This window comes from Diabrotica undecimpunctata, chromosome 3 (genome assembly GCF_040954645.1).
Source record: "Diabrotica undecimpunctata isolate CICGRU chromosome 3, icDiaUnde3, whole genome shotgun sequence".
Classification (NCBI taxonomy): domain Eukaryota; kingdom Metazoa; phylum Arthropoda; class Insecta; order Coleoptera; family Chrysomelidae; genus Diabrotica; species Diabrotica undecimpunctata.
This window is the reverse complement of record NC_092805.1, coordinates 32,661,357-32,674,231: the sequence shown is the minus strand read 5'-3', so window position 1 is coordinate 32,674,231 and position 12,875 is coordinate 32,661,357. Positions and strand designations below refer to the sequence as shown.

Here is a 12,875-nt window from a genome sequence, read left to right as displayed (position 1 = left end):
TCAGCAACCTATCTACTGTACTTATACAAGGCTAAGAGTCCTTAAATAGTTTCAACATTCTTTCATAAATGTTCTTTGGTTTTAAAGAAACAAAAATAAAAACGCAATAACCTCACGATACTTTGTTTTTTTTTATGATCATATGAAGAGTGTACTAATTTAACAAAAAAAAAATAATTAGGCTAGTAGCAATGCCATCTCTTATTAAACCGCAAAACTGATTGAACAGCCTAATATTTTCGGATGCAACGCTCTCGTTTTTGGGTACTAAAAAAAGAATAGTAAAGATAATATTCGACTTACCATCTCGTCTAAACTCTTGAGGTCGTTGGTAATAATCTGGGGCATAGGGCCGTACATTAAAACAGTCTCTTCGTCTTCTAAATCGCTATCGCTGTCGTCATCTACACCGTTCTGGTTATTTGAGCCTTCGTTGAAGTTGACGCCCATTTTTTTCTGGTCCGCCGCTATTTCCCTGTCGATTTGGCGTTCCATTTGGACTATGATCGGTGCCAACATGCCGAATCTGTAAAAAAAAAACAAGAATAAGAATAATAATAAATATGAGATATATAAATATCGTATTTAAGAAAAAATACATGTGAGAAAGAAAAAATTCGTCAAAATCTAAACGACCAAAAAAATTAAATAGATGCAGAACATATAAAAATATAAAAGAGACAAAAAGCACATAAAAACTATCTATTTTTTTATACATTTTATAACATCATATTTTTTGTTATAGAAAAAATGCAAGAACGCAATCATTTCTGTTGATAAGTCAGTATTTTTTGGTCCCCACATTTTTAAGTTAAAATCACTAATAACTAGAGTATGAATGTAGTTTTTTCGTTAACGTTTTACTAATTAATTTCATAACATCTATCTTAAGATACTTGTCTAGCCCTAGTAGCAGGATAGGAGAAGTAATAGAACGGTACACAAAACAGTCCTGATGATAAACTGTCTTTGATTTGGATATTGGTTGCATTTGTAGTGTGTTGGCAAAATACTTGCTGACTTAAAGCTTATCTAAAAGACTTTCAGATACCAAAGGCTAAAAACTCTTTTCAGGTTATAATAATGAACAAAAATAATAGCATTAAATGAGGTAAAATGTGCGAGAAAGTTCTTTTAGGATTTTCGGGTAAAGGTTGTCTTAAAGAAAACACTATTACAGGTTAGAAAAATCATAGTAATATCTTGGAATCTTAGGTCCCCCGCGCACTAGACAGCCTAGCTGCTGCAGCCAGGCTGCTGCGGCCACTAAAATCCTGGCGATTTACGGGAGCCTGCGCACTAGGCAGATAAGAATTCCTAGAACGTGCCTGTTGCACCGGCAGCCCTTTAACTACCCGCAGTCAAGGCGAGTGTGGATTCTAAAAGAAAATAAACACGGCTGCCTTCAGTCTCTGCGCACTTTTTTAAAATGACTTTTGACACGGAAAGTTGAAAGCCTTTTTGGGAAAAGAAAAGGCGATTTGGGATATATCTTCTGAAGAATCCATTGATGTAGAAGAAAAAATCAGGGATGGGAAGAAATTACCAATATAATTTTCGAGGGCGATTTACCAGCATTTTCTTTATTTTGCGTTTTTTGCTATATTGCTTTATGTTTATATTCGCTCTATATTAAAGAGCAGGAACAGCTGGCGATCGATTGGCTGCTATAACTGGCTCTTCATATATATCGACTGCCTAGTGTGCGGGGGCCCTATAACAATATGGGGGCCCCACGTCAATAACAGGTAAGAGTTTGAAATTGGTGGATGCGCTTAAATGAAGGAGAATACAAATTGCTTGCATTTAAGAACTAAAATGGGAAGAACAAGCGGCAAAAGAGCTAGCTGAAGGATACAAATTGTGGTACATAGGAAAAAGGCACACTAAAAATGAAGTTGTTATAATTGTTGATAAAAGAATAAAAGGGAAAGTCTATAAGAACGAATAATAACATAATTTTAGTAACATTTCTACGTAATAGGGAAGTGCTGAATACCCCACAGGTGAAAACATGCTGAACATGGTGAAAATAAGACAGAAGCTGGAAGAAAAATGATCAATTAAGCAACATACCAAGATAAGGTTATTTTATTGCACCTGAATCAAGCCTAAAAAGGTTATTTTGGATGGAGTGTACCATATATTGATATTACTGGACTTTTGTTTTTTGTATCGATATTTTCATATTGAACTACTTAGCCTTTACATGTGGTAAAATATAGTAGCATTCTGTGTAAGTCATTTTCATTCTCCGGTATCAGAACTGCGTCATCTGCATAACATTATATTTATTTTCTTATTTATCACTTGATATCCTCTTTTTGCTCTTAGTTGTTTTATTATCACCTGATCAATTATGATGTTGAATATTATTAGACTAAATGAGTATTCCTGTCTGATTGTAGTCGATATTTTGGTGGTTCTGTCTTTTCTGCCTGAAGCTTTACTTCAATTTTGTTTCTTACGCATATATTTTCTAGCAGTGTTATGCTATCCAATGGTACTTGTCTTTTATATGTCATTATTTCCAAAACTTGCTGTTTACTCGAAAACAATTTTTTGGGAAATCGAAAAAAAAAAACGATTAGGCAACCGGCTGCTGCTGATAACGTAAATTTTATTAATATTGCTTAGAGTTTTTAGCAATGGAAATTAGAAGTTTCTCGCCTCACATATTTACAGATTTTTAGAAAAAATATGTTTATTGTAAATAATCAGTTTTGCAAATAAATATCTAAAATAAAATCAAACCTTATTTAATTCAATAACAAGCATAAGGGATTTATGCACAAAAATAAAACTTTCACATTATTAATCATATAAAGAAAATGTTTAAATAAAAAAAATCAAAAGATTCATGCTCAAAAGCAAAAGCAGTAATTTTCGGCATTTTGGCAATTTTCCAAACCATCAACGGTTTCTTCTGGTGAGGTAGAATCTTCTTTAAGTGTTATTTGTAAAAATTTAGTTCAGGAAGGCTTCTCCAATTTTCTCCGTAGTGTTTCGAAAGGAGACTATCAATAGTTTCTTTATCTTCCTTTATTTCTTTTCCTAGTGGTAATTTCTCAGGAGCCATTGAAGAAAGAGAAAGATTTTTCTTACTAACCCTTTTAGCTTTTCCAATGTCACTGCAGTAATTGGGTTCACCTCGGACTACAACATTTTTGTCTTTTTTGTAAAAAATACACCGCTTTACCTTATAAAACTCAAATTGACATGAACTAGGCAGCTTAATAACTCGTTTTGTTTATGTTCTTCAATCAAACAAATCCCAATCGATACCGGTTTTCCGTACAGTGGAATATTTTCTAATTAAATCGTCGTAACCACTAATTTCTATGATAACAGGCATTCTTTAAAATCTTTTTATATAAGGCCAAGGATGTGATCTGGAGGAATAAAGGATTGACCGACGATTGGAAAAATCAATTTAGTTTGTTTAATACGCTTCGGCAATTTTTCTAGAAGCCAGTAAGTAAACATTGCCATCATTTTCGTACTTTTATTTTGTCCGCCGCAACTACAAACAAACGTACTATTTCTATGCTGAGATCAAAATCAAAATTCATTAGAGTATTTTGCAAAGCTAATGCTATTGTTTTAGAATATTTTCGAGAGTTAATTTTAGTCCATAAGTAAAAAACACATTTTTTGTCTTAGTTTATCTGTAGAAGTTCCAGCAACAACTGTAAAATTATTAAAGCTTATTAGCTGGCTAAAATATGCTGCTTGATCAGGCAGTGCCAAGTTTTTTGGCAGTCGAATTAAAAGTAAGTTGTGTTTAGTTTTGAATTTTTAAGGAGTTTGTTCGGCTCGGTGTGTAACGGCTCCTTTGTTCTCAAGCAAGTGGAGCAATAGTCAGTCAGCGGAGTTCCAAAAGCGATGTTTTAGTTAACATTCACATACTTTCGGAAATAACTAAAGGCAGTCTCCTAAGATAATGGTCGAAAAGTTTTTTAAAATTCAAGGATCATGGCAAGTAGACCCGCACGCTTGTCTTGCTTCTATAGTAATGAAACTCGGTATATGTAATGGATTCTATAAATTTTTGGATGTAGTTTCTTTTTTTTTTGGACACACTCCATTGCCACCTCTACGCTGCCTGGGTAGCTTTCCAATGACAAAAAAATGTATCACAATTCTTTGTATGCAGTCCTTGCTTAAATTTGTGATTCCTAGAAACGACTTGACACATACTCTAATTATCTCACCCTCTCTCAAATGTACATGTTATTTTATCGACACTGCAGCATGATTAGATTTCTCTCTTTTCAGATTTTGTCCCTTACAAGAAGCCAATATCAGAAGGTCTTGTGTACTTTTATCTTTTGACTGCTAAAGGTAGGCATAAAAATCTTTCACTCGCTTCATCGTGAGTGTGGTACAATAGTATAGCAATTCAAGTCGTTTGTTATGATCACAAGTTGGAAAGGCAAGCAGTGCTTTTGGTGAATTTCTGTAATAATACAACTCTTTTAGTAAACTTTTCGTGTAGCCCTACTCAACGTCAAAAAAGACGCAAAAAATTAGCGAAACTGCATAAAAAGTCAAACGTTGTCGCAGAAGTCTAAAATCATAAATTTTGAGATAAAGCACTTATCTACCAAGTTTATCAACATTCCTTTTTTGCGTCATTTTTCCTGTGTGTGGTTTACTATAATTGGGCAAAAAAACAACTGTTTAGTCGTTTGAATAAATATAAACTACTGAAAATCCGTTTCTTAAAAACAGCTGTTGTAGTTGCGTGTTCATCACGTAAACAAACGAGCAAATTTCATTGGTGGTAGTGGTGGAGTGCATGTAACCGTAATTTTCTCGACAGCATTTGTATGCTAAAGAATGAGTTTTGGGAAATTCTGATTTTGTCATTCAATTCCTATTTAAAATTAAAGTAAACTTAACAAAAACACTTTTTTTAAAGATTTTGTCGATTAGCGTCTGCATAGCGTCTGATAGTTGTACTCTGTCGAATACGTTTCTAAATCGACGAAGTATATATAAGCTGGATTGTTGTTTTCTATAGATGTCTAACTATTTCCGATTACACGGTATTGAATATCTTATAATAATTTTTAAAGAATTTTAGTTATGTACATGAAACCAGAAATTAATTTACATATTTAATGATATTGATTTACTTTTCTGGATTTCCAGGGCACATCTACCATTTAAGTTTGAATAATTAATTTCGAATATAGAATTGGGTTATTGATCAATTGATTATCTACAATATTTCTAGGACTTTAGGGGTGAATTACCTGAACAAACTGAAATAAATTATGCTAATTACAGTATTTGACAAAGTAGACATTATCGAAAACGAGAATTGTATTTCAGGATTATTTTTTAAACTCACGTATTTCAAATGGGTACCATTGTGGTGCAAATAATCTTCATAGCGATTTTATACACTATTGAACATTAGGTCATTTGTGCATTAAACATCATAGTCATTTCTAAGTTGACTGTAAGCAAAACCTTCTACAGAGTCTGGCATAAAGGCTAAATATACAAAATGACACGATACAGATACAGTGAAACTATGACGAGACTGGTCACGTCGTACTTGAGCAACCTAGCTTCAGAATTCGAATAGGACAAGTCCTGTCCAAACTCGGAACTCCGACGGTTGGAGTGCCACAGGGGGCTGTCCTGTCACTCTAACTGTATACAATATATACTGCCGACGTTCCAAGAACACCAGGCACAATACTAATCCTTTATGCTGACGCCACAGCAATTGCGGAGAAACATCGTAATATCGACATAGCGATAAATAATCTACAAATAGCACTAGACAACATAGTAGAATGGAACATACAATGAAAAATTGCCATAACTCCGAAAAAACACAAGCTGTGCTCTTCAAAAACCATAAAGAGAACCCAGAGGAACAACTTACGGTGCAAAATAATCACATTGAATGGAAAAGAAATGCTAAATACCTGGATTAACATTCAATGGAAATGGAAAAAGGATTAACATTCAAAAATCAGGTAGACGTAACAGTACTAAAAGCAGCAGTAGCCAGTAGCCAGAGCTGTAATAAGAGGACTACCAGGTAGAAAAAATAAACTACGCTCCAAAACAAAACTAAAATTGATAAACTGCATCATATTACTCATATTAACATATGCATCTCTCGCTTGGGGGCACATCAACCAAACATATAGAAAGAAAATACAAGCGGCCCACAATCACTGCCTACGTGAAGCAGTAAATGTACCAAGATACGTCGCAAACCGTTTCCTGTACAGAGAACTTAAACAAATCAGAATGATAGACACGATAGTCGAAAAAGCTAGAGTAAAGTTCGCAGAACTTTAAAACCATCTAAGCCCGATATTGAGAGAGATTATTACATACGACGCGTTCCATCTATGGAAGCACAAATGTCCGAAATAACAGATACAGGCCAACATGTAACTCAGCAGATAAGTAGCTCTAAAAACAACTACAATTGAAAGCACTGTAAAAGTCCATTAATACAATTTCTAAGTGAATTATAACCTGACTAATAAGATTTTATATCAGGTCATACCTTTACAAAAAATTTACAAAAATCACAAAAAAAGGCCTCGACTACCAAAAAAAAAAAAATAAAAAAAAAAACAAAAAGGCGCAAGCCAACAAAAAAACTAACAAAAACCTCAAATCCTGGGCACGAAGGCCCACATCCTCGAGCACCGAGTTGACGAACTGGGCGTAGCCCGGAGCGGAAACTTGATGACCGAGCAAGCAATTTTAGTTCAATGAAATATCACTTGAAGAAAACAGGTAAAAGCGTCTCACGCTAGAATGCAATTGATCCGTGTTGGAGTTCTTGTACTCAGGACTCCTACACACAGGGGGAAAAGGATAGTCTAAACTAAAGCATTGGGGCGCGATGGAGAGAGCAAGTAATGGATTTTACGGAAAATAAAAATACTTAAAAATTTCTCGGTTTTTCGAACTATTTTCCAGACAGTTTTATTACTAGAGCAACGTTAATACGACAGTTAAGTTAAATTACATAACTTTATATAATCGTCACTTAATGGCAAAATATGAAGCAAATTGATGACAACGATTAATTAATGAATCAATTGAGATGTATCTTTGAATTATGCTATAGTCTAGCAAACAAAAAATGAATTGAAATGAAAAAAAAAAAAATTTTAAATTTAATATTTTTAAATTATTTAAAAAAATTGTTTGTTATACCTGTGGCGACGTAAATTAGTGTATAAGTTTAGCATGATGTTTCTTGTTTTTGTTCAGTTGTAATTAAAAAGGTGTATTGTTAGTAATCATTTATTGATACAATACCAACATTAAAATTATGAATACATTCTTTCTTCTTAGAACAACTTAATTTTTTTGTCAATTGTCATTTTTTGACTCGGGAACACAACGGGGTGCCGGGGGCATTTTTAACCTTCATTGGTCATCTGTGTAAGAAAAAAAAGTTGGTCATCGGAAGGTTAATAATCGAAGAAATTAACAAGAGAGTGTAAATTTGAAATAATTTGAAAATAGTGACAGTTGCATTCTTCTATATTTAAGCGGTTGATATTCAGTTTCCGCTCGTATGCTTTCTACCAGTATTTTACTGGTCCGGGGAAATCCCGTGGCTATCCATAATACCGTAGTTTTGAGGCATTAACCGATTTATAACTATAGAATAAAGGAATATAGTCTCTCCTACAGATTTATTATTCTTCTTTAAGTTCCATCTTCTATCGAAGGTTGGAAATCATCATGGCCCTGTTGACTCCGCTCTAAATAGTTCTGCACTACTGCATTTAAACCATTCCTTCAAGTTCTTAAGCCACGATATTCTTCGTCTTCCTACATTTCGCTTTCCTCGAATTTTGCCTTGCATATTAAGTTACTATAATGAGTATCTTTGCCCTCTCATAACATGGCCTAAGTACTCAAGTTTTCTTCTTTTGATAGTAAATATTATTTCAGCTGCATTTCCTATTATTTTAGTAACTTTTGCGTTACATCCTTATATTCCGACAACAAAGAAACTTTTTAAGTGTAACGAATGAGCACGCGCTATTTCGATACATGTCTTAATTTCTTTGGTTTGGTCTACATTTGATGTTATCCATGTTCCTAAGTATTTGTAGGTATCTACACTCTCAAGTACAGTATCCTCAACAATCAATTGGATGTTTGCATCTGCTGATGATCATGCATTTAGTTTTTTTCAAATCCATCCTTAGTCCGTATTCATCACAGCATTTATTAAGTCGTTGCATTACGTTCTGTAAATCATTGTTGTTATCCGTTATAATTACTGCATCTTCTGCAAAACGCAAGTTATTCAAAACTTCTCCATTGATAGATATACCTTCTATTCAATCTGAGAGCGCTTCTTTAAATACCGCTTCACTGTAGACATTAAAGTAAACTCTTACCTTGGCAGTTTGATTCCAATATAGATTAGATATAATTTTCATATCACGACTGAAATTTTTTTTGCTTTTTAATATTTCTACAAGCTTTTTATGTTGAACCTTCAAATCAAATGCCTCTTCAAAATCTACAAAACATAAGTACATACCCTGATTCATACCCATGCACCTCTGGGCCGGCACATTCAAACCAAACAAAGCATCTCTTGTGTCCATACCATTTCTAAAGGCAAATTGTGGGTCACTAATTTCATATTCAGGAGTTTTAACAATTCTGCTGTGTAATATTTTCAAAAATGTTTTAAATGTGTTACTCATTAAAGCTATTGTTCTGTGATCTGAGCAAGATATTGCACTTTACTTTTTGGGTATTGCTACAAAGTCGATTGCAGCCATTGTCTGGGGATTGTGGCAGTCGGAGATATTAGATTAAAGAGTTTAACCATTACGTCAATAACATCTTCATCAATGAGTTTTAATAATTCGATGGGCACATCATCTGGTCCGGTATCTTTGCCCTATTTTGTGTTTTTGATGGCATAGATGACTTCTTCCCGTAATATTGGTGGCCCGGATCCTCTGTCGTTTCTAATGATATTTCTTCTCTTTCATCATTATATAGCTTTTGGATGTAATTGGTCCAGTGACACAATCTTTCCTTTATATCAGTAATAATATCTTCTTTATCATTTTCAAGGATATTCGTTCTTGTGCTTTTTCTAGAACCTGTCATTTCTTTGATTTTTTTCTGTAAATTAAAGCTATCATACTTTTTATCCATATCTTCTATTTCCTTGCATCTGTCGGAGAGCCACTTCTCTTTTGCCCTTTCAACTTTCTTTCTGATGGTTCTCTGAATTTCTTTATATTTATTCAGGTCTTTTGCTTTATGTGTTCTTCGTTCGTCCATAAGTTCAAGAATTTCTACAGCCATACAAGGTTTTGTTTTTTCCCAATGGTTTGAGGATTTCTTTTCCAACTAACACAAGGGCAAGTTGAATTTTCTCCATTTTTGGTCAATAGTTAGAGTTTCTACATTATCTTCTTTGACTTTCCTTAAGTTTTCGTTTAAGTTAAATTTCATTCCCGCATAAGTGTTGTCTTGTTTAAGCCGCCTTGTATTCATGATTTTCTTGGAGCTAGGGTGTTTTACATTCTTCAGTTTTACTTTTATCGACAAAAAAAAACGGAGTATGATCGGAGGATATGTCCGCTCCTGAATAAGTTTTGGATGATATTATAGAATTTCTATATCTTCTGTTGACGATAATATAATCTATTTTATTTCTGACTATTTTGTTGTTATTGTCAGCTGGTAACCTCAATGTGTATAATCTACGTTTGGGAAGTTTGAACAAGGTATTTGCAATTATGAGTTCCTCATTAATACAGAAATCAACCAGCCCTAACAGATTTATTAGAGAGAGTTTATGTTGGTTCTATGAGGGCATATTCTTTTCCTTAGGAACCAAATAAAAAAATGCATGTGTAATTTCATAGCCTGCTAATTTCGATACAGTTTTTTCTGGCGAAAATTGTACTTTTTCCACGACGGAAAAATACATTTTTTAAACTCCTATTTTACAACCAATCAGGACTACGATATTTTCTTTAATAATGCTTTCCGGTGTAGGTATAAATCAATATAACTCTTAACACACATTGGGCGATCTGTATGTAACTGGTATTATACCTAATCGGTGTAGTAATACGATATGTCTACAAGATATATGACTCTACACGCGAACAAGCATTTTCCTAACCAATGAACTTAAACTGAACATATATCCGCAACTAGCCATTATAAAGCAAAGAAAGGTAATCAATTTCGTGTACGTATAGGTGCAGCAAGAATTTAAAAAGGTGTCAGAAAACAAGACTGTCCATTAACCGTTCTAGAATAGCTCAACGTAACTGTCCCGCGAGGTATAATTATTAAGGACAGTGTAATGTCTCAATTAACACTTTAGTGTTATTAAAGAAAGCGTTTATTATTCTAATTGAATAAATGTGTAGGAAAACGTTTGTTTGTACCGAAAATTAAAATGAACCAAAATTACTGATTTAAACAGAGTTTAAACTTTATCTTTAAACGTGTCTTCAAGTTAAACGTTAATATTATATATATAAATATATATATATATATATATATATATATATATATATATATATATATATATATATATATATATATATATATATATATATATATATATATATATAAGATAGAAGACACGTTTAAAGATAAAGTTTAAACTCTGTTTAAATCAGTAATTTTGGTTCATTTTAATTTTCGGTACAAACAAACGTTTTCCTACACATTTATTCAATTAGAATAATAAACGCTTTCTTGTAAGATCCTTAGTTTTCTGGCATCGGTCTTAACCTTTTCTAACCACTTCTTTTTTGGTCCTTCTTTTCTGCACTTTGCGTCCGCTACTCCAGTTAATACTTTTTTTGCATGTCTGGTTGTAAGCATCCTGTAAACATGTCCCATCCAACGTGCTCTTTGTGCTTTTATTTCTTGTATTATGCTTGGTTGATTGTAGAGCTCTAATACTTCCTTATTTGCTCTTGTTTTCTATACGCTTTCATTGTCCTTTGCCCCTCCATATATTCTTTTCCCTTACTATATGTCCCAGATAAGACATTTTTCGATGTTTAACAGTCTTTATCAGTTCTCTACCTTTGTTGACGCTCCTTAGTACTTCTTCATTAGTTTTCCCTGCTGTCCAAGGTATCTTCAGCATTCGGCTATGAACCCACATTTCCAATGCTTGAATTTTGTTCATGATCGATACTTTTAGCGTTCACACTTCTGCACTATACAAAAGTACGGACCAAACATAGCACTTAATCGTTCTTTGTCTTAGTTCTAAACTAGGATTATTGCAAAGAAATGACTTTAGTTGGTCCGTTATCATAGTTCCCAAATTTGTCATTTTGTGAACTTTCTCAACTTGGACTCCGTTTAATTGAAGCTTTGCATTGGGATGTGGGTCACGACTAAACACTAAAAATTTACTTTTGTTTGAGTTTATTTTAATGTCCATTTTCTCTCCTACCTCGTGAATACGATCAAGCAGACTTTGGAGACCTTCAATATTATCTAACAGAATTACTGTATCATCTGCATATCTAATCACATTAAGAAGTTCCCCGTTAATTTTTATTCCATATGGTTGTCTCTCAAGTGCCTTTTTAAATAACTGGTCCGAGTAAACATGTTGGCGACAAAATGCAACCTTGTCCGACTCCTCGTTATATTATGAAGATTTCATCGGTGTAGTTATCTCCAATTTTTACAATAGCAGTTTGACTCCAGTACAAATTTATAATGACACGAATATCCTTGTCATCTATTCCGATATTTTTCGGTATTTGCATTAATTTTACATGCTGTACTTTATCAAATGCGTTTTCGAAGTCCACGAAACATGCAGATACATCTTCACGGTCACGGCATTTTTGTAATAGGATGTTAAGCGCAAAAAGTGTGTCCCTGTCCATTCATTCGGACAGTTTATCCAGTTTTTATTTTGTTTAGTGTGTTTTTTGTTTTAGAGTGTTTTGAGAACGGGTTTTCAGAAATAAATTAGAATCAATCACGCTTTATATTAAAAGTTTATTATAATAATGATTTTTGATTAGCTTTTATAGACTAACATTGTCGTCTCGGGATAATTGATAGGGGTCTAAACACCTTCAGATCCTCGGACGCTCTGTAGAGGGCTGCGAATAACACTGTCGAACGCTCCTCTACCTGTCCATTTACTGGATATGGACTTGTAAAAGTTTTCTTCTGGTATCTCGTCTTTAGAAAAACAAGATATTTCTTACGTGACAAAATATTTTAGGTGGAAATAAAAATACCAGGTTGCAGTAGAATAAACTCCCAGCCACACAGTATGGAAAACAAGTAGCAGAGCCCCTAGAGCACTAAAGTCTAGGAGAGCCGGTGAGGGACTGACTTGGCTGACCTAAAAATCGCCTATATTTATATGTGCTGTTCGAGCGATAAATAGGGATTTCCAGGTCAATAGCCAATAGGAAAATTCGAGGCGGGGTGATGCGCAAAAACACGTCAATATAATTATTTTTCAAGAAATTAACTGTAAATATGTTGAACTAACTAGTAAAGAGTCTTAAGGAGTGAATTAAACAAAATGACCCCGTTGACTCAACAGTCGCTTGTTTTGATCTACGACTAATTGGATTACCAATTAGTTTTCTATTACTCAAACATTTCTCACAAATTTAATCAAATAATATATCCAATTCTATTGCCTTTTTTTATTGTACATTACATCAAGTAAAAACTCATTAACATAATCAATGATTACACAAACTCTTTAAAAAATCTTGCGAATTCACACGCAAACCATGATCAATATAGAAATTTAACCAATTAGGCGGAAGCTCATTATGAATCAAGAATTTCTCAAACATTTCAGTAAAAGAAAACTA

The 12,875-nt window shown here is 33.6% G+C and overlaps 1 protein-coding gene across 1 annotated transcript in view; it reads right to left on the bottom strand.

The window, feature by feature from the left end:
- pigs (GAS2-like protein pickled eggs) overlaps positions 1–12,875 on the bottom strand; it is a 316,569-nt gene that overhangs the window by 72,985 nt on the left and 230,709 nt on the right. The window contains exon 5 of the mRNA XM_072525649.1: positions 304–526. Within this exon, the coding sequence (XP_072381750.1) occupies positions 304–526 (223 nt within the window). The remainder of the gene's footprint in view (positions 1–303; positions 527–12,875) is intronic.